Here is a 22188-nt window from a genome sequence, read left to right on the forward strand (position 1 = left end):
AAATTTCAGAGACAACTTTTAAAATATAATGTATTGCTATTTCAAGATACTTTTATCACAAATCTTACTGTGGTCTACTGCCCCAAACATTTGCAACCCTGAAGAAACTAGGTCACTACAAATTTATTTCTGAGTTGGGAGGCATGCCAAAATACACCTACTTTATCCATCTATGCCAAGTGAAAATATCTACAAACCTGGTAATCCACTTTGTGAATAAAATGATCCCATTATCAGAATTGTTATAATAACCTACCTTTAAAACTCCATTATTTATTGTGCTTCTTGGGTCGTTTCATTGAATTTATACTTTAATTAGTACAAGTGGGTTAAAATTACTAAATCTGACATCCTCTGGGTTAAACTGGAAGCTATAATCATACAACAAGATGAGAGAGGTTCTTCTAGACAGTTTGAGATAAGAAATGTGTAAGGTATCGCTGATTCTGCCTTGGGAAGAAGGCACGGCCTAAATTACTTCTATCCATTTTTTCCACGCTTCCTTCGTGAGTCAAGTTTGCTGCTTTGTGAGAGGTTAGCACCATTAAGAACATTCTGTCAACCAAATGCTGATGCAGTGGGGGCTGACCAAGAATACCATAACATTTTGACATGGTTTTTTGATGCGTTAATCTCTTAAAGTATCCACAGCCCATTCGAGGTCTTCCCAGGGCTTATAAGGCAAAGATACAGTATGTCTGCGTCGTCTTGCTTGTTTCAAGAGAGCATTCTCTGAGTAGAAGTGGAGCTCTTAGGATCCCTTTATGTCCCATTGGTTTGTAACTGAAGTGTCTATATAGAGGTCTAATCAAAACCAACTTTTTAAATTGCTGTTAAATTTCATAAGAAATTGCCCACTGACTTAACAGGGCATTCTGATCTTTTATTTCCATAAATAAGGAAACAACAAAAAAAAGCTACTCACTTTGCTGCAGTATCATAGATGTTCTTGTAAACTCTCTCAATAAACATCAACAAGGTCATCTAACAAGCTCAAAATAAAGCATCAGATGTAGTTAGTCATGTAAATTTATTCTGTCTGAATGTTCTTTGAGTCTTTCCATCTCCTCTGTTTTCCTGCTCTATCTGTTCTGGCAGTGTCTCATATATTCATTTTTGCTACACTTGCATTCTTTGTGAAAATTTAGATCCTTTCCTTGCCAAATCTACTTCTTGCTAAGTTCTATTGCTGTTTTCCTTCTTTACTTTTATTAATTTCTACTCTTTCCTGACAGTTTGTCGTCACCTTTGTAGACAAACCTCTTCTGCCTCATTGTTTCTCGGACATTCCTGAGAGCGTATTTGTCTGCTTGTGCTATTGTCTTCTTTTAACCATGTGAAACATAATTATTTTATTTTTTTTTTTCCTTTGGCTTTCTGTGACTCAAGTTATCATGCTCAGTGTCATACCTACAGAATCTTATATACTTTTACTTGTCATTGTATAGTTGCTTTTGTTTCTACATTCTTCTCAGCCCTTTTTTTTTCTTAATAAGTGACTGGTTTATTCTGCACTGTGCATAGAATTTTCACATTCTTTCTAACCCACTATTTCCCTTAAACTCTACTTTCCTTCTATGTCAAGCAAACAATTCTTCCTTCACATAAGGTATAACACATGAAAATCACCTTTCCTGACTTGTGTAGTTTTGCATTAGTTTAGCTTTTGTTAATTAAACTTTATATTATTTTCCAGTCCAGGAACATGTATTATCTAGATTTATAGACAATTCTGTGCTCATCTTTGCTTCTTTGCAAAGTTTTCAAAATAAAAGTTATGAAACTAATCAAGATTTCATACTGTGGCATATAGATGAGTCTATAGACTTTTGGAGTGGTTTTTATTTCAATAAGGATGGGATGTGGAAGAAGGTTAGCTTATTATCTGCAAGTTTAGCCTCAAATTGTAAACTGCCTCCTGTTAACATTTTTTAGGTGTAAATGACTTGATTTAGACTGCTGACTAATTCTGAACCAAAGCTTTTGGAAACTGTGCTCGGCATATATTCTGTTAATATTTCTGCTTTCATTTCGAACTTTAAAACCATCCTTTTAATACTTTCTGCAAGTATATGCTTTAGAATTTATTTTTAATCTGTGGATGAGCTAGCTAAAAGAGCAACAGTGTTAAAATCCTGCAAAATAGTGACTTTGGTTCTCAGTTGCACATGTATTTATGCTGCTTTATTTTAGAAAGTGTAATTCTTTGTGAATATAAAACCTACTTTTAAAGGTATTTTCATTTATTAAGTGGCTAAAAGGTGAAAAACTGCTTGAAGGAATGAATGAGCCAGGTCTGACCTTTGATTTTAACTTGTTCTTGTCGTCTAGACCCAGCTGTGCGCCTGGCGTTGTTCAAAAACAATGAAAATAAACATCTCCATGTGAAACCACCAAGGAAGACACAGCCTATAAATGCTGGTTACTTTGAAGGTATGAACAAGTATTTCATTTTATCTCTATGCATATAAGCGTATAAATCTTCTAATGTCTTTTAAGCAAGCCTACTTGAAATGTAGAACAATATGCACAAATAGAAGAAGGCAGGAGTTTAAAGTTCTTATCTGTTCCTGGGTATCTCAAGTTACAGGAGTGAAACATTTCAATTTCAATTCATTGGGGCGGGGTGGGGGGGGGTAGGGGTCCTAGAGATTAATTCATAATGAACTGGTGCCCAATTTATTTCTTTATTATTTTTATTAAGTCTTCAACATAAAAATAATTATCATAAAAACCATCAAAGCATGTCACAGGTATAAAATACAAAGCATTAGAGTAAAGTTGTATAAATGAAATATGACTTCAAATTCTGCACTCATGGTCACCTTTTCTCAAGCTAGCCATTAATTCGTGACGATCGTTAACATGTTTTTAGGAAATTACTTTCATAAATACTCCCTAAAATCTCACCTATTCTGTCCCTTTCGACAGAAGACAAGAAAAGAATCTTCAGCATGCAAATATAAAATTGGCTTTCCAAAAACATTTAAATGTGATGTAGCTTTTTTACTATTGAAATTCATGTTAAAACTCTCCTTGGTTTCAGTGCGATGAGAATAAGACCAAGTCTATTTAAAATACCCTTGTTGTAAGAAGCTGAACATCTCCAGAGGCATTGTTTTTAGACTGTTTTGATTCCTTTTGCAACTTAATAGTGTGCTCAGAAAGTTGTCACCTCTGTCTTTTTATCTTTTGCAAAGACACAGCCGTATGCTATCTGATGTAGTCCCAATCCCACAACGTAAAATTAAAAATAATAATACTATATTAATATTCACTGAATGAAGATAGAAATTAGAACCTTTCTGAGACAGGTGTGCAATCATTTTGAGTATACCTGAACTGCAATTCAATAATCAGCCTAGTTATATGAAAGTCCAAATTTGCCTCATATTCATAAACCCATGCTCAAATTCGGTTGGAAACAATTCTTGGTGAATTCTGAAGAGCAAAAATGTTTGCACCATTATATGCCTTGGATCCAAGCATGAATTTACCTAGAATATAGAAAAATCTGTATATACTGTGCCTGACTTAGCATTCCCAGTGTCTCATATCTGTTCCTGTGGCATATGCTTATATGCCAGAATGCGTCGTATGCTGAAGAAATAGGACATGCAGACTGCCCGCAAAACATTGGGTGCCCAAAGCCTATAAGCAGTAGTGTGAATGTTCAAAGCCATGTCAGAAAGCTATACTTGATCCCAGGCTCAGTACTCTAAAGTCAGTGTAAGTTAAGCCTAGCTTCCCTAGTTTGATCTGTTCCTGCCTGAAGACATTTCCCTTTGTTTTGGAAAGACAATGTATGCATTCTAAATATTACTGAAATTACTTTTTGAATACATGGAGAGAAAGTACCGTAGCAGATTCGCTATCAAAAGGCAAGCACTGTAGTGGCTCTCTCGTCTATCTTTCATTTCAAGGACCATTGTACTCCTTTGGCTAGCTAATAAACTGAGATTTTTTTTCAGCAATCTTTTATTGGGTGCTTACATGCAAACTGCTGAGCCTTCAAGAAGACAATCTATACTCTTCTGCTTGACCAGAATATGAAATTGTCCTTCTACCTGAGGCTTTGCTAGTTCAGATGATATGGCCAGAAAACACTAGGTTGTGAATTAGAACCCAGAGTTCAGCACAGAGCATTTATTTACATGTATGTGAGATACCATCAGACAGAACTAAGAGTTTCTAAATTTAGAATTTGGTTATTTAGTACAAAGCAAAGCACCTGCATGATAATTTCACAGAGTTGTGTTATCAGTCATTTCTTCCCTCACTCACAGAAAAGCTTGTTTCCCATTTCCCCTCTCTCACCTTTTGACCATTTCTTCCTCTTTTGCCTGGAATAGATTTCTTTGGGTCTGTTCTGCGATGGGAGTTCTTTCTGTAACAAGAAGGTGGAATGTTTTCACTCTGTATCCATAAATCTTGTGGACACCGTATTTTAAGTCAAGAGAGAACACAGACCAGTCCATTGCATGGTGGAAGTAAACTTCCTCCATTCAAGCCCTTTTACCTTCACGGACTGATAGTCAGTGCTCTGGTAGAAACTTTGAACTCAAATCCATCTCCTTCATAAACCACTAAATAAATCTTAAAAAAAAAAAAAAGCGCATTCTAAATATTCCTGCTTTATTTCTTTAAATTGGGAAATAGGGGGAGAAACCATAGCATCAACAGCAAGCACACGTGTTATCTGTTAAATAACAGAATCACTACTTTTGAAAGGGGATGCCCTCGGAAGTGAAACAATTAGAACAGTTTTAGATTTTCAAACTGGAACACATCATGGTAGTGAATATTTAAGAGGTAATCTAGTTAAAATGTACGATGAATGTCTTTCGTCTTCATTGTGTCTTTAGTTTGTGTTTAAAAAATACAAATAAGACAAAAAGGAATAAAAACCCTAGAGGTATAAAGAGTGAAAACGAATGAGCTTAATATCTGATGCTTGGGTGTTTCTGACATAAAGGTTATATTCTGACATAATTTGCCTTATCTAAGCTACTGCATGATACTGACAGTGTTGTATCACACAGAATCTATAAAGCATTATCTAAACATAGTGAGGACACAGTGTTGATGCAATATTCAACTATTTTCCTGTTACAAAAGTTGTGAGGAGCTGACATGCAAAATGTTGTGTTTTGAAAACTTGTGCATAACTTTAACCCCATGGGATAGTTCACATATCTCTAATTTGACATATATATTGTAGGAAAATACATTTTCAAAACTTGAGTGACATCATAAATTTTTATTAAATTTTAGAGGAGTCATCATGCTTTACTCACTGATGTTATAAAAATCCCCACAAGGGACCATTATTTCACATTTGTATCACAATAGCACGCAGAAGTTAGTCAGAGACAAACCCCTTTGTATTACATGGTTCATCAACAGCACGAGGAACGATTGTTCCGACAGACAAGAACTTAGCATTTAAAAATACAAGCAACATGTGAAGGCACGAAACTACGGGAATGTAATTAAATATGTGTTAGTGCATATGTATGTGTCTACGTACATGTATGTATCAATACATATACATACAATACATGCGTGTATACACACACGAATACATATGCATATACTGTGGAGTATAAGTAGGTATGTGAATTCAATGAGCGTAGCACTTATTCTATTTGTAGATTTTTTAAAGGAAAGTAAGTTATGAACAATTACTCTCTGGTGTAATTTGTAGTATCAACGTGCATTTTGCAATCCTAATGCTTTCTGTCTTGATGATGCTGTTTCAGTTTCTTTAAAATTAATTTAATGCATGTGGTCATTGTATAATACAGATTCATTAAAACTATTATTTAAATAAATAATAGTTTTGAATCATAATTACATATTGTGACATTAACTTAAGTAGGTTATAAAGTAAGGCACAGAATATACAAGTGTAAATATGTGTTTACTGCTTCTCTTAAGAAACTATAGCCTCATCAAAAACGTGAAGACAGATGAACGCCTGACTTGATGTACTTTCACTTCTGATGATTTGCTGGACATTTCCCGGGATTATGTATATTACACTGCTTTTTTTGGTGTGATAGGGTTATGCTTCCAGGACAGTTGTTGAGTTTCAGTTAGCACTAGTTAGTTGATAAACAAAATATGCCTGCATACTGTTTTATTGAATGTTCTTGGAGGTTTTTGTGTGTTTTGTAGGTGGTGACATTTTAAAGATCTCAACATTTTGGAAACATTATAAGGAGCACATAATTTTCATCATTTCCTATTTTGCAGCAAAGTATTTCTAGAAGGCTTTATGACTGCTTCTCCTCTTGTTGCCTGGAGATTCAGTCACTGATTTAATGTAAAATACTTTTGACTATTTTGGATAAAGTAGATCAGGAATTGAAGGAAGAATCTATCCTTGACTTCTTCTCTTTTCTTGGGAAGTTCCAATTAGTCCTGGCTGCATGTGCATTTCTGCCAGCCATGGGAGAGTGGTTTATTATTTATTATTTACAGAGTCTGTAATTTTGTTTACACAGAGGAAGGATACCTACTTTCCCAACCAACAGTGTGAGTGCTTTGTCCCAGTACAGCAGTTCAAAACTAAAGAAGGAGTCCCCAGGCCTAGCACATTGTTCTGCTACAAGCTTTGGGAGCAGTATATATCTTTTGGCGTCCTCTAATCCATCTACCTCAACAATTTTGGTGGATTATCCAAATAATTTCTGTTCAGTGGAATGGGAAGCTGGATTCCAAGGTGTAGAGCAAGTTGGAAGAATGCAGTAGATCAGTCGAGAGTCCAACCAAACTATCTAAGTATTATTTGGATATGAGTCACTTAGTTTCTCAGAATTTCATAGACTATGTTCTAATTAATTATGTAGATTAGGTGATTTATTGGCACGTATAGTACATTTATTTTTAGTCGTATCCATATCTATCAGTGGCACATCTATACCATACACTTCTTTGAAGTGAAAACAGTACAACTTGACTTCACCCAGGAATGTGCACAATGACCAATGCCAGGAAGTTTAACTGTATTAAAAACGAATTGGACTACGTTTTCAAGATGTGTTTACTGTAGTTTGGGAACCTATACTTCTAACTGGCAGTACTGTATTTCCTGTCATTTTATGCTCATTGGTGACTAAAGAAAATGTAATGAGTAGAATGTTAAGACAAATTTCACCAATACAAATTTGATAATGAACAGATTATGCTTTCTCAGGTGGCTTTTAATTATGGAAATATTTATTCATTTCTCTTTAAATTGTCAGTAGGAATAACATTTATTTTTCATATTGGAACAAGAATAAGGGGTAAAATGATCTTGTGATTATGTCATATGATCGGAAGATAAATATCAAGGACCCATTTAAAGTCATCTGTTTTCTAGCTTTCTGATAGTTCATGATTATGAAACTCCTTGTAGTCTCAAGTAAAAAATGTTGCAAAACTTTCTTATGGATTATTATTCGTAGTGCTAATTAAAAATGTGAATTTGAGACTTTGGAAAGTGGTAATTCAAGGTTACCTTTGAGTTAATTGTGTGACCTCATTAAAATATTGTTACATAGTGATCAACATAGTTTCTTAAATTTTCTACATTATGAAGTATGAATACATTGAAGAACAAACGTATGTGGTAATCAAATAGAATATACATTGATTCAAATCACTGATGCTTTAAAATGTCTGCATTAGGGTTAAGAGAAGGTACTGAGAGTGGAATGCTAATACTCATCTTTTTCTGTGCTTTCAATATTTTGTTGTTTGCTATTTAAGAGCATTTAAAAAGACATTGAACTATAGCTAATAATTTGTGTTAGCTGGTTTCGTCTTTTAGAAATTAGCTGTTTTCAATGAACAAATATAAATGGCATCAAACTCCCAGGAAGCACATTATTTCTAAACATCCATTTCTAGATTTAGTCATCTTTTATTGATGTGATCTGAAAAAGATAAATAGCCATATTCTAAATATGGCCTTGCTGCAAATCCACTGGCTCAATTGCCCTGTCTACAGTAAAATGCAATTATTACATATCTCCCAGGCTTTAAATTTGTATACCACATTAGGGAAGCAGTTTCTAAACCATACAGCACTGACAAAAATGACAGAATAACGCATTTCCAGAGAATGTAAGATCTGTCCTGAAATGTGATGAAAATGTATTACAGAAACATGTAGTGTGGAAGGGGATCTATCTTTTAAAATCAGAGTTCTATGGCTTTGTTTCTTATTATTTAGTTTGAGCTCACACAACAGAACTCTCGCATTGAAATATTTTCTCATTTTAAGGAATTAATGGCTCTCCACCAGCCCTTTAACATGTAAAATGAGTAGGTTACTTGTGTCCAGTACATCCAAAAAGAGCCAGGATAAAATAAACATAAGGAGTTGGATATCTTGGAAAAAATCTGTCATGGGTTTGGGTTAATCATCTCCAGAAGAAATTCAACTTGATGCCTGAAATGTAAGACTTCTTGGAGAAAGCAGTAAAGCCCGAGGCAGTGTTGATCTGAAGGAGTGCTCTCCATGGGTCAGAGCTGCTCTGCTGGCAGAGTGCAAACCCAGTTCACAACAGCGGTACGCTGAAAAGTTGTAAAAGACTGCAGGGGCCTTACAGTGCACGCACTCAAGCTTCAGTTACATAGTTCTAATGGCCCAGTTTCTTATTATAAAATAAAACTAAAAAATAAAATCTGTGCCTAATTTTCTAGCCTCCTGTCCATCAATGATAGTGTAGGATTTTTTCAGTATTCATGGAATGAAGCAATCCTGAAATTATGGTACAATTTTAAAAATAGATATGTAAAACATCATTTATGTGCATTTATGTAGTAGACTTCAGTGTCTGAATATTTGTAAATTATCTAGACACATGAAATTTTTAGTAATTTTTAGCTTTTCACATTCAACTATTAAAAAAAAAAATAATTTCTATTTGTCTGAAGTTCCCGAACAGGAGGTATTTGCCATAGGTACATTCCAACTTTAATATTATGAATTCTCACTGTGGTTCCGGTCTTTAGGGTTCCTGTATTCACATATTAAAGGTTTCTGACCACATAATATTTCACCTGCCTGTGTATTTTTTCTTTGCTCCTGTCTCCACTGTTCTGCAGACTACTGTAATTTGTGGTGGTATCAGGGCTTTATTAGTGCAGAGTGTTTGTTCCAACAAACTTCCAAAACTTGGATTTTATACCAGGTGTAGGCTATCACCTGTGCTTTCACAGCATAGTAGTTTACCAATCTTTAACCTAAAAGGAACTGCACATAAGAAAAGAAAAAGAAAAAAAAGTCTTACTGATTTTTGCTAATAACTATCCAATGATGACTTCAGTGGGAATGAGATTTCACCCAAAATGTCATCAGAGGTTGAAAATCAGTTTTTCTCATTGTTGAATAAAGTAACACAGTAGTTCAGATGATAGTTTTATTTGCATCTTCCTAGATTCTACCTCTCTTTTTTGATCCTTTCCTTGACATTTTATTTCCAGAAGCTAGAGAGTGTAGATACCTGTATCTCAGCCAATGTATTTATCGTTCACAGCTTTTAATACTACATAAGGCAATCATTTTGGATGAATAGACCCCTGAGTACCGAAGCATTTCAAATCCTTTTCCATTTGACCATTCAATGACCTGATAACTATTTCCTGTCCCTAAGTAAGGTTGTGACCCAGGTCTTAGAGTGCAAAAGACAGATAATTTTAGCAACAAGTTAAATCCAAATGGATTTGGTTGGAGGGGGTAAAGGAGAATAGGTTTGGCTAAATTCCTCTAAAATAAAGTGTTACAGCACTTGGATTTAGTACGTCTAGTTAAAAGTAATTGTTGAATTTGTTGCCAACTGTTTGGATGCCTGAGGACTTTAGTCAATATTGGGGTGGTTTGTTTATTTGTTTTGCTTTTACTGAACATTACCTAATAATCTTTTTACACTGAAAAAAAAAAAATTGCTAGTGAAGAGGTCATTAAAAGTGCACTTTCAGATATATTCCAAGCATTTTCCAAAGTGAGTATTTCAAGCATTAAAATCATACTGGTATGTAAATGGTACTTTAACATAGGCCACAAAAAGTGTATAGTCTGTGTCCATAAAAGTATCATGAATGTTGCATTACACAAACGTTCATCTTGCAAAAGAATTTCCATTTGTTATGGAGCTATGAACAAGGAATATAATGTATGCTTAGAAATATTTTATAAGTACAAATCTTGTTTCAGTTGGACAACACGACGCATTTTAAATCACAATTAAATAAATGTTTCCTGGAGCTATACATTTTGATAGCAATGCCTCTGCATATTTTAAGTACTTTCAGAGGTGAATTAAAGGAAGGCCTTCACCCCAGAGCTTTTCATTGATTTAAAAATGTAATCGATTAAAGTTGCTTGTAAAAAGAATTCTTTTTTTCCTATTCTGTAATGGGAACTATGGTGTTATGGAGAATTAATACTATTGATGAGGTCAGAGATCTACAGCATTCCAAAAAGGCCATTTTCATGTGTTTAATATTGAACACATATTTAAGTCTCTTTCTTTTGTATAAGTAATAACGTTGTTGTTCAGATACATAATATATTTTGGTAAAGTGCAACATTTTTCAAGCAAAACATTAAAACAAGACTCTAAAATTTAAATCTAGGTATTAAAAATTTTATGCTGCTCAATACTAACTCTTATAAAAAAATCCTATATCTTTTACAAATTTTGTGTAATCTATAAAATAGTGTGTGTGGTAGACTTAGACGATTTCACAAGGAATTGCAGGTAACTCAAATATTTTAATAAAAATGTACAAACTTGCAGTGATAGCTATGTAACTTCTATGCTGTGTTATTTTTATAATGTACAACTTCATAACTTTACAGTTCAATTCTCAACATGTGCAATAAAGAAACATTTTAGCAGTTGTTTGAAATTCATAGGTTTGTGCTGTTTTGATGTATGGACTGCAGATATTTTATCTGGCTTATGTGTATAAAAAAGGTAGACATATTGAATTTTCCAATTATTTTTATTTTTTTTAATATATATATATATGTATTTTTCCTCATATTCCTAAGCAAGAGTGCATACAGAGATCATATTTCTGAATAAAATTTTATTTACATGACAGTCTAGAATAGTTCTTCCTTTGCAGGTTTATTGTCAAGTTAACTAATCCAACATGGTTATAATTTCATAAATTGCTACATTTGTAGAATCTTGTAGATAACCCAGTCCAGGTAACAAGATAAAGACATCCAAGTAGCCAGACAAAAGAAGAACGTAATTTCACTTTCACAATCATCATTAAACAAGCAGATTATTAATAACTTTAAATTTTTTAATGGTTTCTAAATGCAGATTAAGAAATTACTAAGAAATTGACTGTGGAAAGTCATTTCCCTAAAGCTCTTGCATGCCTGTTGTTTTCTAATATAAAGCAAGCTTAGCAATTTTCAGTTTATGAAGAGACCAGGGATCTCTCTTGTCAAAGATAGAACTGAACTTTTAAAAAGGGGGAATTTAAACACTACTGTGTATTTCAAAGTTAAATTTCCTGAGAATTTGCTTTAATAGCTGATGTATATTTTGTAATTGAAAAATTAGTAGTGAACGTAAAAAGAAAGGAAGCTATGTGCCGCTAAGGCAGAAAGTTCTGATTTAACCTACCAATGACCTGGCTTTGTTTGTTCAGATGACAGTTCTAAAAGTGTGCAGAGAATATTCCCTTTTAATACAGTTATTTGCCGCAAGCCGTGACCTCACTGCCTGTCAGGGAGCAGGTCTGAATTGGCCCTTTCTCTGATATCGTGACATTGCTTCTGTTGCCTCGATTGTGACCTCTGATTGCATGATACCCCTGAGAGTTCAATTTAATAAGCGTGACTCCTGACTCTTAGCCAGGTCTGCCTTCTTAGGTTTTGTCAGACTCTACTTGTAGTCTGGTCTACATATGCTAAAACACTGCATAGGCTGTCATCATACCATGTGAGTTGTGTGCACTGTATCCAAAATTCTCTTTCCAAACATCTTTCATTTATTGCAAATGGAAATATTTATAAAAGCTGGCTTCAAATAAATTTTAAAAGTTACTTCTTCCACAGTTACGGCTGCTCGGGATTTTTGGGTTTTATACCTTTGAACAAATGGTTCAAATATATTTCACTATATTACTAAGCATGCATGTTATTCATGCATCATGCTAATTTCTTACTTTGAAATTTGTTTTATTTCCTCTATGAGAGTGCAATATTTCTATTTCTTCCCATGAATAATATGCCTGTTCATTATAGAAATGTTTGGGGCAAATCCCCTTTTTTCACTGCATAATTAATACAGTTGCACAAGGAGACAGTACTGATGAGCACCCAGAGCACTGTGAGAAGTAGTTATTCAGGACTAGTCAGGTGAAAGGTGAAGAATCTGTTTGGAATCCAGAAGAAGGTGAGTAGAATTAAAACTTTTTAAATATCATTGAAAATTAGATATCTTCTGTTTTAGTAACTATTTTGTTACATCATTGCATTCTTTTCTCCTGTTTTCCTCCTCTCCTAGCCAGAATCCTGAAGGAGAGTCTGTTCAGAGACCTGGCTGCCTTGAGGATCTTGATGCTATTCAGACATTTCTCCAGTTTTAGCATCACTTGATGCATTCACTGAACCAGAATATGGAGAAGTTCAAAGATTTGAAAGAGAGTTTCAAGAACCGTGGTACAAATTACAGACAAGTTTCTGTACTTACATGCATTTTTTGTATTCTCATTGCAGATACATATACCTTTCTCTAGCCTCTGTATTAGTACTTCTAATATACTGCTTCTAATCAATGTATTTATCTTTTTAGAAAAGCAGAAAAAATCTTGCTGCAATACAAAAATGCTTTGTGCTCACTTTTGTAGTTAAATTAAAATATTTTCTGTAAATATTACCATTTAATATTTCTCTGTTGCTTCAACTGTTTTGAAGAATTCTGTTCGCTTTTCACTCACATGACTTTGTGTTAAAACCGTTACATCTTGTACGAAAAGGAAACTCTGTTGGAATCTTTCTTATAAAACAAGTTCTCCAATATAAGGCAAAAAGTGGGTATTTTCTTGTTACATTCAAACTTGGCAATGAAATGCTGTTTGTTCTTCTTCATGACAGTGACTGTTACAGTGGAAGTAAAACCTTGGTTTGGGCAGTTAAATCATATTTAATTCATATACCAAAAAAAAAAAAAATCATATACACATTTAATCATATACAAATTCCCATGTAAGTTAATAGAATTTTAATAGCCTAATTTAGTCTATAAGGTTGTAAAACTCAAATGTAATCATCTGTTCCCTTCTTCTGGAGTAAATAGTGTAAGATTAGCTACTGAAGTTCCTTAATCTCAAGTGGGAGTTTGCTTACCTAATTGGAATTTATGGGGTTTCACTCCTTTTTTGGATCAGTCCTTAACGCTCTGTAAATTCCTGTGCTGTTTGCAGGAGCTTAGATAATTAGCTGCAAACAAGCAAAATTAGGAATGGACAACTGTTTTACCTGTTGTTAGGCAACAGGTAAAACAAATTATACTTTTAAGTTAATTAGTTATGGCTGTCTAGAAAGCTATTGCAAATATAAACAGAATGCACGTGTGGCAAATTCACCCATTCAGGATCATTTAACTTATTCCCTCCTTTTCAAATTTTATATATATGTGCATAGAAATATATATGTATATGTCAGTGAGTTGGAGAGTTTCATAGGAAGTTTAGGTTAGAAGTTTAGTAAAAAAGAAGCTAATTTAAACACACCTGCTTTCAGAATAAAATATGTACAATCAAGCTTAAGGAAAATTAAACTATGTTCAGTAATAGAACTGGGGTTTCGTTTTGTTCATTGTCTCATTAAAAAAAAAGAATTTAAATAAAGGTCTAAACAAAATTCTGTAAAAGAACAGGAAGAGTCTGGGATAATTTATTCCTTTTTCAACTCTGATTTCTTCATTCAGTGAGATAAATCATTCAAACCTTCTCTGCATGGATAGAAAAAAACCTGTGCCATTGTAACTATAACTGATCCAAAATCAATATAATTAAGTCAGTTCAATTCCAGTGGGGTTGAATACTCTTGAATATGTGTTAGTTTCTCTAAAATGATATACTATATTTCAATTGCTGCATTTTTCACGTGTATACAAGCTGAAAATTTTGGTCCAATTAATCAAGAAATCAGTAAAAATACTAAGCTCTTTGAGCCATATGAATTAAGAATTAACTTGGAGCAACTTGCAGACAAATTGTGGTTTTGTTTTGCTTTTTTTACCTGTCCTTCCTTACAAATGAAATTCCTTTTTTTTTAATAGATCCATAAGAGACTGGAATTTCATATGGTTTATTTTCTTTCATGATGTATCAACCAATTAAGTATAACTTAATAAGAAGAATTAGTACTTTTATGTCTATATTTATTTATAGTCCCTTGTAAGTTTAGTATTTATGGTTATTTTTAAGCTGGATATAAATATATAAGAATTGTACCCTCTTGGGAGTTAACTCACTTTAGATGTAGAGACTTAAGAAAAAGAACCATGTCTATCTGAGACTTTTTTTCCATTGAATTCAATGAGCATTAAATGAAGCCTTGTTTATACAATGTTTGGCATAATGACAGGCCTGATCTTCAGTGGTACCTCTGGGTTTTACTCTAAAGTAAATGAAACAGCAGCCTTGCACTTAGTCTGTGTAGACTTTGTGTGTGTGTTCGACAATGCAGAGTAGTTCTGCTGTTGCGCATTACTGCACTGACAAAGCTGTGAATTGTTGTCACAGTATCTTCATGGAATACCAACAGGTATTTCAAGTCAACATCAGAAAGTACGCCAGAAATAGTTTCACCCACAGAAAATAAAACACTTTTAAATTGAAAATTATATGTATACACTATAGATAGAAGAGACAACCAAATCATAGGTATTCGTAACTGAACTACATATTGACATTAATAGAGTAATTTCAGTATTTCACTTTCAGTGTTACTCTGCATTGATAAATACCAATCACATATGGTACTTGTGTACATTGCGCATGTTAATGAACAGGAATTCTTAAAAACAAGTTCATATATTTTTCAGATAACTATCTAGAAAAAATGTTTATTCTCAAGAGTAAACATCATAAAGACTTTTTTCATGTACATTCTCAAGCTGTGATACAAAATTACATATTTTAATGACTTGTTCATAAAAAATTTGAGACAATTATTAATGTGGTGCAGGTCAGCTTTACTGACTAACATCATGCTATTCCTGAGTAATGACTTTGTGGGGGGTTTTTTAAATACTTGGCATATGTATCTTCTTGTCACGTAGCAACCTCAAATTGTACTTTGAACAAATCTTTTGTTGGGTTTGGATTTTTTTTCCCTTTCTTGTACTTTTAAGTCCTTCGATACGAACAAAACCTACCTTAACGTTGTCACACTCAATAACATTTATTGTATTTCATATTTTTTGCCCTCTTGGTAGAGGACAACATAGTAGTTAGACCTCCTGCACTTTTACAAAATGTTCCTTTGTATTTGTTTTTTTGAGAATTCCTTTGGAAGATCTGATGTCTTAAATCATTTTGCTTGGTTTATTGAATTTAGAGAAAGGTATTCCTCTGGCTCAGACTCCATACGAAGTGATAATCTTTTCTTGCTTGGGAATGCTGTTTCATTACTGAGCAACTAAGCATTCTGTTCAAGTTCTTGATTGTTTCTGTCAGTTAATCTTAAGAACTGGGAATGTATATAAATAAAATCTATCAAAAGATTCTGTAAAAAAATTTTTGAAGTTATGCATCTCTTGATTTTGTCCTGAGCAATGTACAATCCGTGCCTCTCTTCAGTAGAGAACATCCATCATTAGGGGGGTTTATTAATTCCCAAAGATTATGAGAAAAAACAGAGTTACAGTCTGTACCAGGCAGATTTGGAGGATGACACAGAAATTATGTGAGAGTGTAGGCGGTAAGGATAACAAAATAAGCTCAATCTACTTCCATTTTATTTATTCCTTACATTTACTAATGGATAACTAAGCATGGAAATGCTGAACATACCATTTCAAAATATTTTTTTACTCCTTCTTGATTTCTTTGGTTCTTCAAGGGCTTTGACTATCCAAAGATCTCTGGGTAAATCTTGGCTATACTCCAGATTTACTTCTCAGCAGCAATGTTGAGATTTGCCCATGCTGAGTGGTTAAAGCAGGTAGTATATAGACTACAGAACACCTTGTTCACAGAAGACGATACAAAAGAATAGTGTGAAAGTACAGCATAGTGCTGTAAAGTTTTTTTATGTACTTTTTGAACTTTTAAAAGACTGAGTTGATCTTGGAGGGTGCTGATTGCAGGAAGGAGTAGTTTATATCAGGAACTCATCTCTGTGTGTGCGTGTCAGTAGAATATCATCCCCGTAGTTTCTCCATTTTTGTAGAGTTGGGGTTTGGTTTTGTTTGGGGTTTTTTGTTTGTTTTTTAAGAAAGAACCGACTTTGTTTTTCAAACATGAAGTTATTTCGTGTTATTTCCCAACCTATACATAAAACAAACCTGCCCTTGGGTGGCGGAACTGAGAAATGTTAGTCTGTTCTTTTTAGTTGTAATACAGCTTTTATCCGGTTAAGATTTGGGAACCTGAGGAAGCCGTCTGTGTCTGTGTCTGTGCAGGTAGATGCTGAGATGTTCGACTTTTCTTTATATATACACTTCATCCTATCTGTCATAGCTTGTTTTACACTTGTTCCTGAGTAAAATACAGTCTATCTTCACTTTCACCACAGCATTAATTCAATATTAAAATTTCTGGCTATCCTAATAGTAATGCTGTTTATTATACTATTACTATAATATAAAGGTCCAGCATACTGGGACTGAAGAGTTTGATGTTTGGATGCCTTCAATAATTGTCTTCATACAAACAAAAATACCCAGAGCAGCTGATACATTTCAACTGAGTAAGGAACAGTATAACATTTAATCAAAAATTTAATAAATGCATAATCATAGACTCAGTCACCAGAGCTTGATCTTTGCATTTCCAAACTTGGAAGGTTTCAGAGAAATTAGAATCTTAACATTTCCAAATGTTTATGCAGTTTATTCTCCTGCTTTTTCTTCTGCTTTTCTATGGCAAAAAAATTCCCGTGGTCTTTGTCATTCACTGAGGTTAAAATAAATAACCATAACTATGTGTTGAATTCCAGTGTTAAACGACTGAAGAAATAAACCAATTCTGCTGAATATTTCCTTGATATGAGTGTGTTTGAACAGTCTACATAACTCTAAATGTAGTGGTTTAAATGGTACAAAATTAACTAGCTTAATCAAATGGCAGAAAACTGTTTTGATTTCTGGCTTTTTTTTTTAGAGAAATAATTGTTATTTCGTGGGCAAGGGAATCTCTTACAATTTATTAGAGAGTGGGGACCAGTGCACTACTGCTCTTTCATTTTATATTCCCATGTCTATGACTCATTTTTAATTGACCCAAGCAACCTACTCCTACATTATTACTGTTATTAGCCCTCCACTATTCAATCCCTATATCTTTCCCCAAATAGACCTTTAAATTCTTATCCCAAGATTCACTGCCCAAATCAGATCAGAACAGTCATTAGTTAGCAAAAAATGAAATCAGCAATTGCCTGTGTGGCAGCTGCCTGTACACACCTCAGGTGAAATATTTCTTTAGGTTTATAGATGAACTCAGAAAAATGGTGTATGTCTTAGGAAGTATCATGATATGAAACTGATATTGTTATGAAGGAAGTTATAGAAGATAAATGACAAACTGTGTTTAACATAAATGGAGGAGTGAGTACAGCCCATACAAGTTGCGAAAGTTGGGTAAATTGGAAGGAACAGTGTTTAATGCTGTCTTGAAGTCAGTGCCAGAAAAGTGAAGCTTATGAAGCAATTTGAAGGGAAATGGTCCATGTTCACAAGAAGAGTAAAAGACATAAGCAATTTAATATGGAGTAGTAGTTTGCAATGTGTTTGTGTGATCAGAGGGTTGCAGTGAAAGAGGTTCAATAACCAGGAAACACTGGGAGAACTTCATCAGCACTATTGTGATATGAATAGAGAGAAATAACTTTAAATGAGGTTTCTTAAAAGTACACCACTGAAGATTAAGTAAGACTTGGATTTGCCTCAGTGTGGGGAAAGGAACAAACTGAGCATAACCCATAAGTTAGGGATAAATATTAATTACTAGTTATAAATTGTAGTGGTGATGTATTCTGCAGAGGCAGGAACAAGTAGCAAAATAGAAAAGAATGTGTGGGAAGGCTCAGGTATGAAATCCTGTTTTCCTTGAATTCAGAAGCTGAAATTTGTACAGTTTCAGTGGTTTAGGAATCTCAGTGAAAGGGTTCAGCTATTGCATAATCTAATAGTAAGGCATCAAAGAGATAACACAAAAAGCACAGGCTGAAATGTGGTAACCACTGAAGCAGGATGAATTAAGTAGGTGAAGCGTTATTACTGGTGTTAGTCACCCAGAAATAGAGCACAGTGTGAAAGACGGCAAAAAATAGAAATGAAAACAGGGAGAAAAAAAGGACAGCCAAAATAAAGACTATGGTTGTAACTGAGAGTGTGGTGAATACCTGGATTCGATGAAGGAAGAATGAGTGTGAGGGCGAGGTCAAGAACAGTCTTGTGGTAAAAAAGAGATTATGATTACAATAGCAGATGAAGAGATTAGAGAAGGAGGTTTGCAGATGGAATAGTAATAGAGTAGACCTTATTTTTAGTCTGAAAAAAATCTGAAATACCTGGTAAAAAGAGAAAAAGGGCACAAGTTTTAGAAAAAAAAAGTCAGAAATTTTTTTTTTGCTTTCACAATTTTTGAAGGACATGCTCCTGTGGGTTGATCAGTACTCCCATGTTCAAAACTCCTGGTGATGTAGTTGATAGTGCATTTTTAAGCATCAAGAAGCTTTGCAGGTCATAACCTGATTTGGTATTCTTGTGAAAGAATTCTGTATTTCACCTTTTATTCAACTGTGAATTCACACAGACACTGCTATAAATATTTTTATTTCATTCATTCTAGTCCTAGGGATGGAAGTTGATGTAGTCAAAAGTTACTCAGATGAAAAAGTAACATGTAAAATTAGCTAATCCATATGGTATAGCTATGTCACAAACAAGTTTTTGTGTTTTAAAGGTAGAAATGTATGTGTTTCACTATCTGAAAATTCCAGACCTGAGTTGTAGGTAAACAAACATTATCTGAAGATACTATAATTTTAGGTTAACAGAACTCTGTAACAATTACTGCCACATGATACTACCAACTGTCTGGAAGTTTTATATATATTTCTAATATAAAAGTATTCACGAAATACCTGTGAGCATGCTAAAAACCACTGTAAATACCATTCTTTTTCCCAAACCAGTATTTTTGGCATGTAGTGATTGCTGTGTAATGCTTAGGTGTATTTAGTGACTTCTGACAAAGTAAACTTATGACAAATGTGTCGAGATTTTTGTGGAAAAGAAGAAATTCCTCTCATTTTTCTTAGATGCTGCTATAAGTTTCTGGGTGGTTTTAGGGGTGGAAGTGGGGTGGTGGTGTGGGTTTTTTATAATTGTTATTTTCCTGTCTGTTTCCAGATTCTTCAGTTTCTTGCCTCGGTAGCAATGTTATTACTCATGTTGTTCTTGCTTTCAGTTCTGCATGTATTATACAGATTGTAACAGAAATAATGCCATTTTGTTTGTTGACTGACATCTGGAGAAAATGAGATAAAAAGTTGGATTTTAGTTTTGGGATTTCCAGATTATTTATTAATGTGTATTATAAGATAACTTTATAGAAGACATAGGAGAAATTATAAAAATCCTCACAAGGTATATCTAATTTTAATTTTAATTCAGAATAATCTTTTTAAAGAGTTTGTACACTCATGCACAGACTCAGATGCACACGGCCTGCTATATATATTACTGACCGTAATATATTCCAGAATACTGACAGAGAAGAAAAATTTCAATGTATTAATAGCATAGACATGAATTTTATACCCAAGCTCAGCTACTTAATTCCTATATTAAGAGCACAATTTCCAGAATACATACTGAGAAAATTAACTCTGGTCACAGATTTTTTGTATTAAGGGAGGAAAACTTAGAATGCTGAAGAAATTCCAAGCCCTTCTTTCACATTGTAGGTCGTAGTTTTCTTAGTCTCTGACTTTATTTGTATTGTACTCTGTATGAAGCAAGTTTTGAAGTGACTTAAATCATCCTCTAAACACAAAATTTAACTGTAAAAGGTTGGATACAGTGCAGACTTCTCCACACATTTCTCTGTTTCAAGAAACACATGACATATTGAAGTTAGACCTTTTATCTTCCCATCACCAACAAGTAGATTTGGAAAAAAAAAAAAATCACCGTGTTGAATCAAGTTCCTTAGCATCCCCTTGCATATAAAGTGGCAAAGAGTTGAGTAGCTAACTGGGATTTAGAACAATCAAGGTCAGTGTTTCCTGGGCATAGAATCTGAAAATTAAAATGCAGAATCTGAAAGATCACCCTGAATATAGACATTGTGTAGCCATACTCCTCCTTTTTGTGTCCTGGCTTGCTGTTAAACTGGGGAATGTGGGCATGAGATACTCCTAATGTAGATATTGAGGTACTCCTTAGACAGTGGGGAATATAGGTTTGAGGCATTCCTTAGCCTGGTGAGATCTGAATCTCTGGCTTCCACATGCCAAGCTATTCCCTTTGGGTATGCTTCAATCCTCTTTTCAAAGCTAACTGCCACAGCTGAGGGCACAAGATGCACCAATCTTGGAGAAAAACCTATGAGAAAAAAACTGACTCTATCTAGAACTTTGGGCGCTTCACCACACGTAGCTCACAGATTCTTAGCCTTTCTCCTTTAACTCAATGAGTTATCCAGAGATAGTCTAATTTAAAGTACATGAGTAGCATCTATATTTTAAATGGAACATGAGTCATGCTGTCTCAGAGCATGCCCAGAAAATTGACAGACAGAGGATGACATTTTTCTGGATCCCAAAGTTCAGATTCTTACGGGTTTACATGTTGATTTGGGGACACAGAAAAGAATTTGTTATTTTCCTGTAATGTTCAGTTCCAAGGACATTTCAGGTACCCACGCTCTTCCAAGTAAGTTCTCTCTACTTAGATGCCCAAATTCTGTAGGAAAATGACAATAAGTGCCCCTTAAGGCTGCATTGGATCTGGCCTAAGTGCATAATATGTGTGTGGATGATTAATTTGCAACACCTAAAAATCATTACTGTATTAATGCCAAATGTAAGACTATTCCAATCTTAAATTATTAACGTGTGTGTCGTGTAAAAAAAAAAAAAAAAAAAAAGGCAAAAAGATTGAAAGCTTAGAAGTGATAATCTAATGAGGGTACAGTACTTTAAATACCTCTGAGATTAATTTGGTTTTTTGACAGAGCTGTGCCTTCTTTGATGTGTTCCTTTTTTCTTTGATATTCTAAGAGTTGTTCGGGTTTAACAATTAAAGATTATAGGTCTGATCTATTTCAAAGATGCAGAATGCTTACAGCTCTTTGGAAATTCTGTGGAATTTGTGAGTGTTAGTACTTCTACAAAATCAGGTCCAGGTTTTAAAAAAAACCCCAGAGCTCTAATTTAAAAAAGCTATCAAGCAAATGCATGTTAATGCTACTGATACACCAGATCCTCAAACACATGATGTTCATAAGTGGAAGAGAAAAGTGATAATGCTGTATTTTAATTCATAACATATAGTATTTTTTTCATAAGAATTAAAAAGAGAGATGTTACTATTAAAAAATAAGACTATGGGTATGTTCCAAATAAGAAAATAGAATAGTTTTCTGCAGCATTATTAAATAAATTGTTGAAATGTCTGCCCGTTTGAGAAAAAAGGCCACTATTAACACAAATATAGAACAAAAATACTCTAATAGTATATATGATTTTAAGGGAAAAAAAACCCTTCTATGCACTTTTATCTTGATCTCTTTCTTGTTTCAATAATGTTTCAATAATTAACATGCAAAGATAAATAAAAATAAATTTAAAATAAAATAAAATTTTATTAAATAAAACCAATTGTATTTCACACATAATTCGCTCAAAAATTCAAACTGCAACTAAGGCAAATTGTTAACAATCATTTTGGAAAAATAACTTGCCAAGTTAAAAGTATTCAT

The 22188-nt window shown here is 33.9% G+C and overlaps 1 protein-coding gene across 3 annotated transcripts in view; it reads left to right on the forward strand.

Annotated features, from left to right (window-relative positions):
• The window catches only part of LRRIQ1 (leucine rich repeats and IQ motif containing 1), a 116990-nt gene that overhangs the window by 69793 nt on the left and 25009 nt on the right, over window positions 1–22188 (forward strand). For all 3 annotated transcript variants that reach the window (XM_075747954.1, XM_075747964.1, XM_075747974.1), the window contains one exon: window positions 2332–2433. In XM_075747954.1, coding sequence (XP_075604069.1) covers window positions 2332–2433 — 102 coding nt within the window. The remainder of the gene's footprint in view (window positions 1–2331; window positions 2434–22188) is intronic.

Source organism: Balearica regulorum, chromosome 1 (genome assembly GCF_011004875.1).
Source record: "Balearica regulorum gibbericeps isolate bBalReg1 chromosome 1, bBalReg1.pri, whole genome shotgun sequence".
In the NCBI taxonomy this organism is placed as follows: domain Eukaryota; kingdom Metazoa; phylum Chordata; class Aves; order Gruiformes; family Gruidae; genus Balearica; species Balearica regulorum.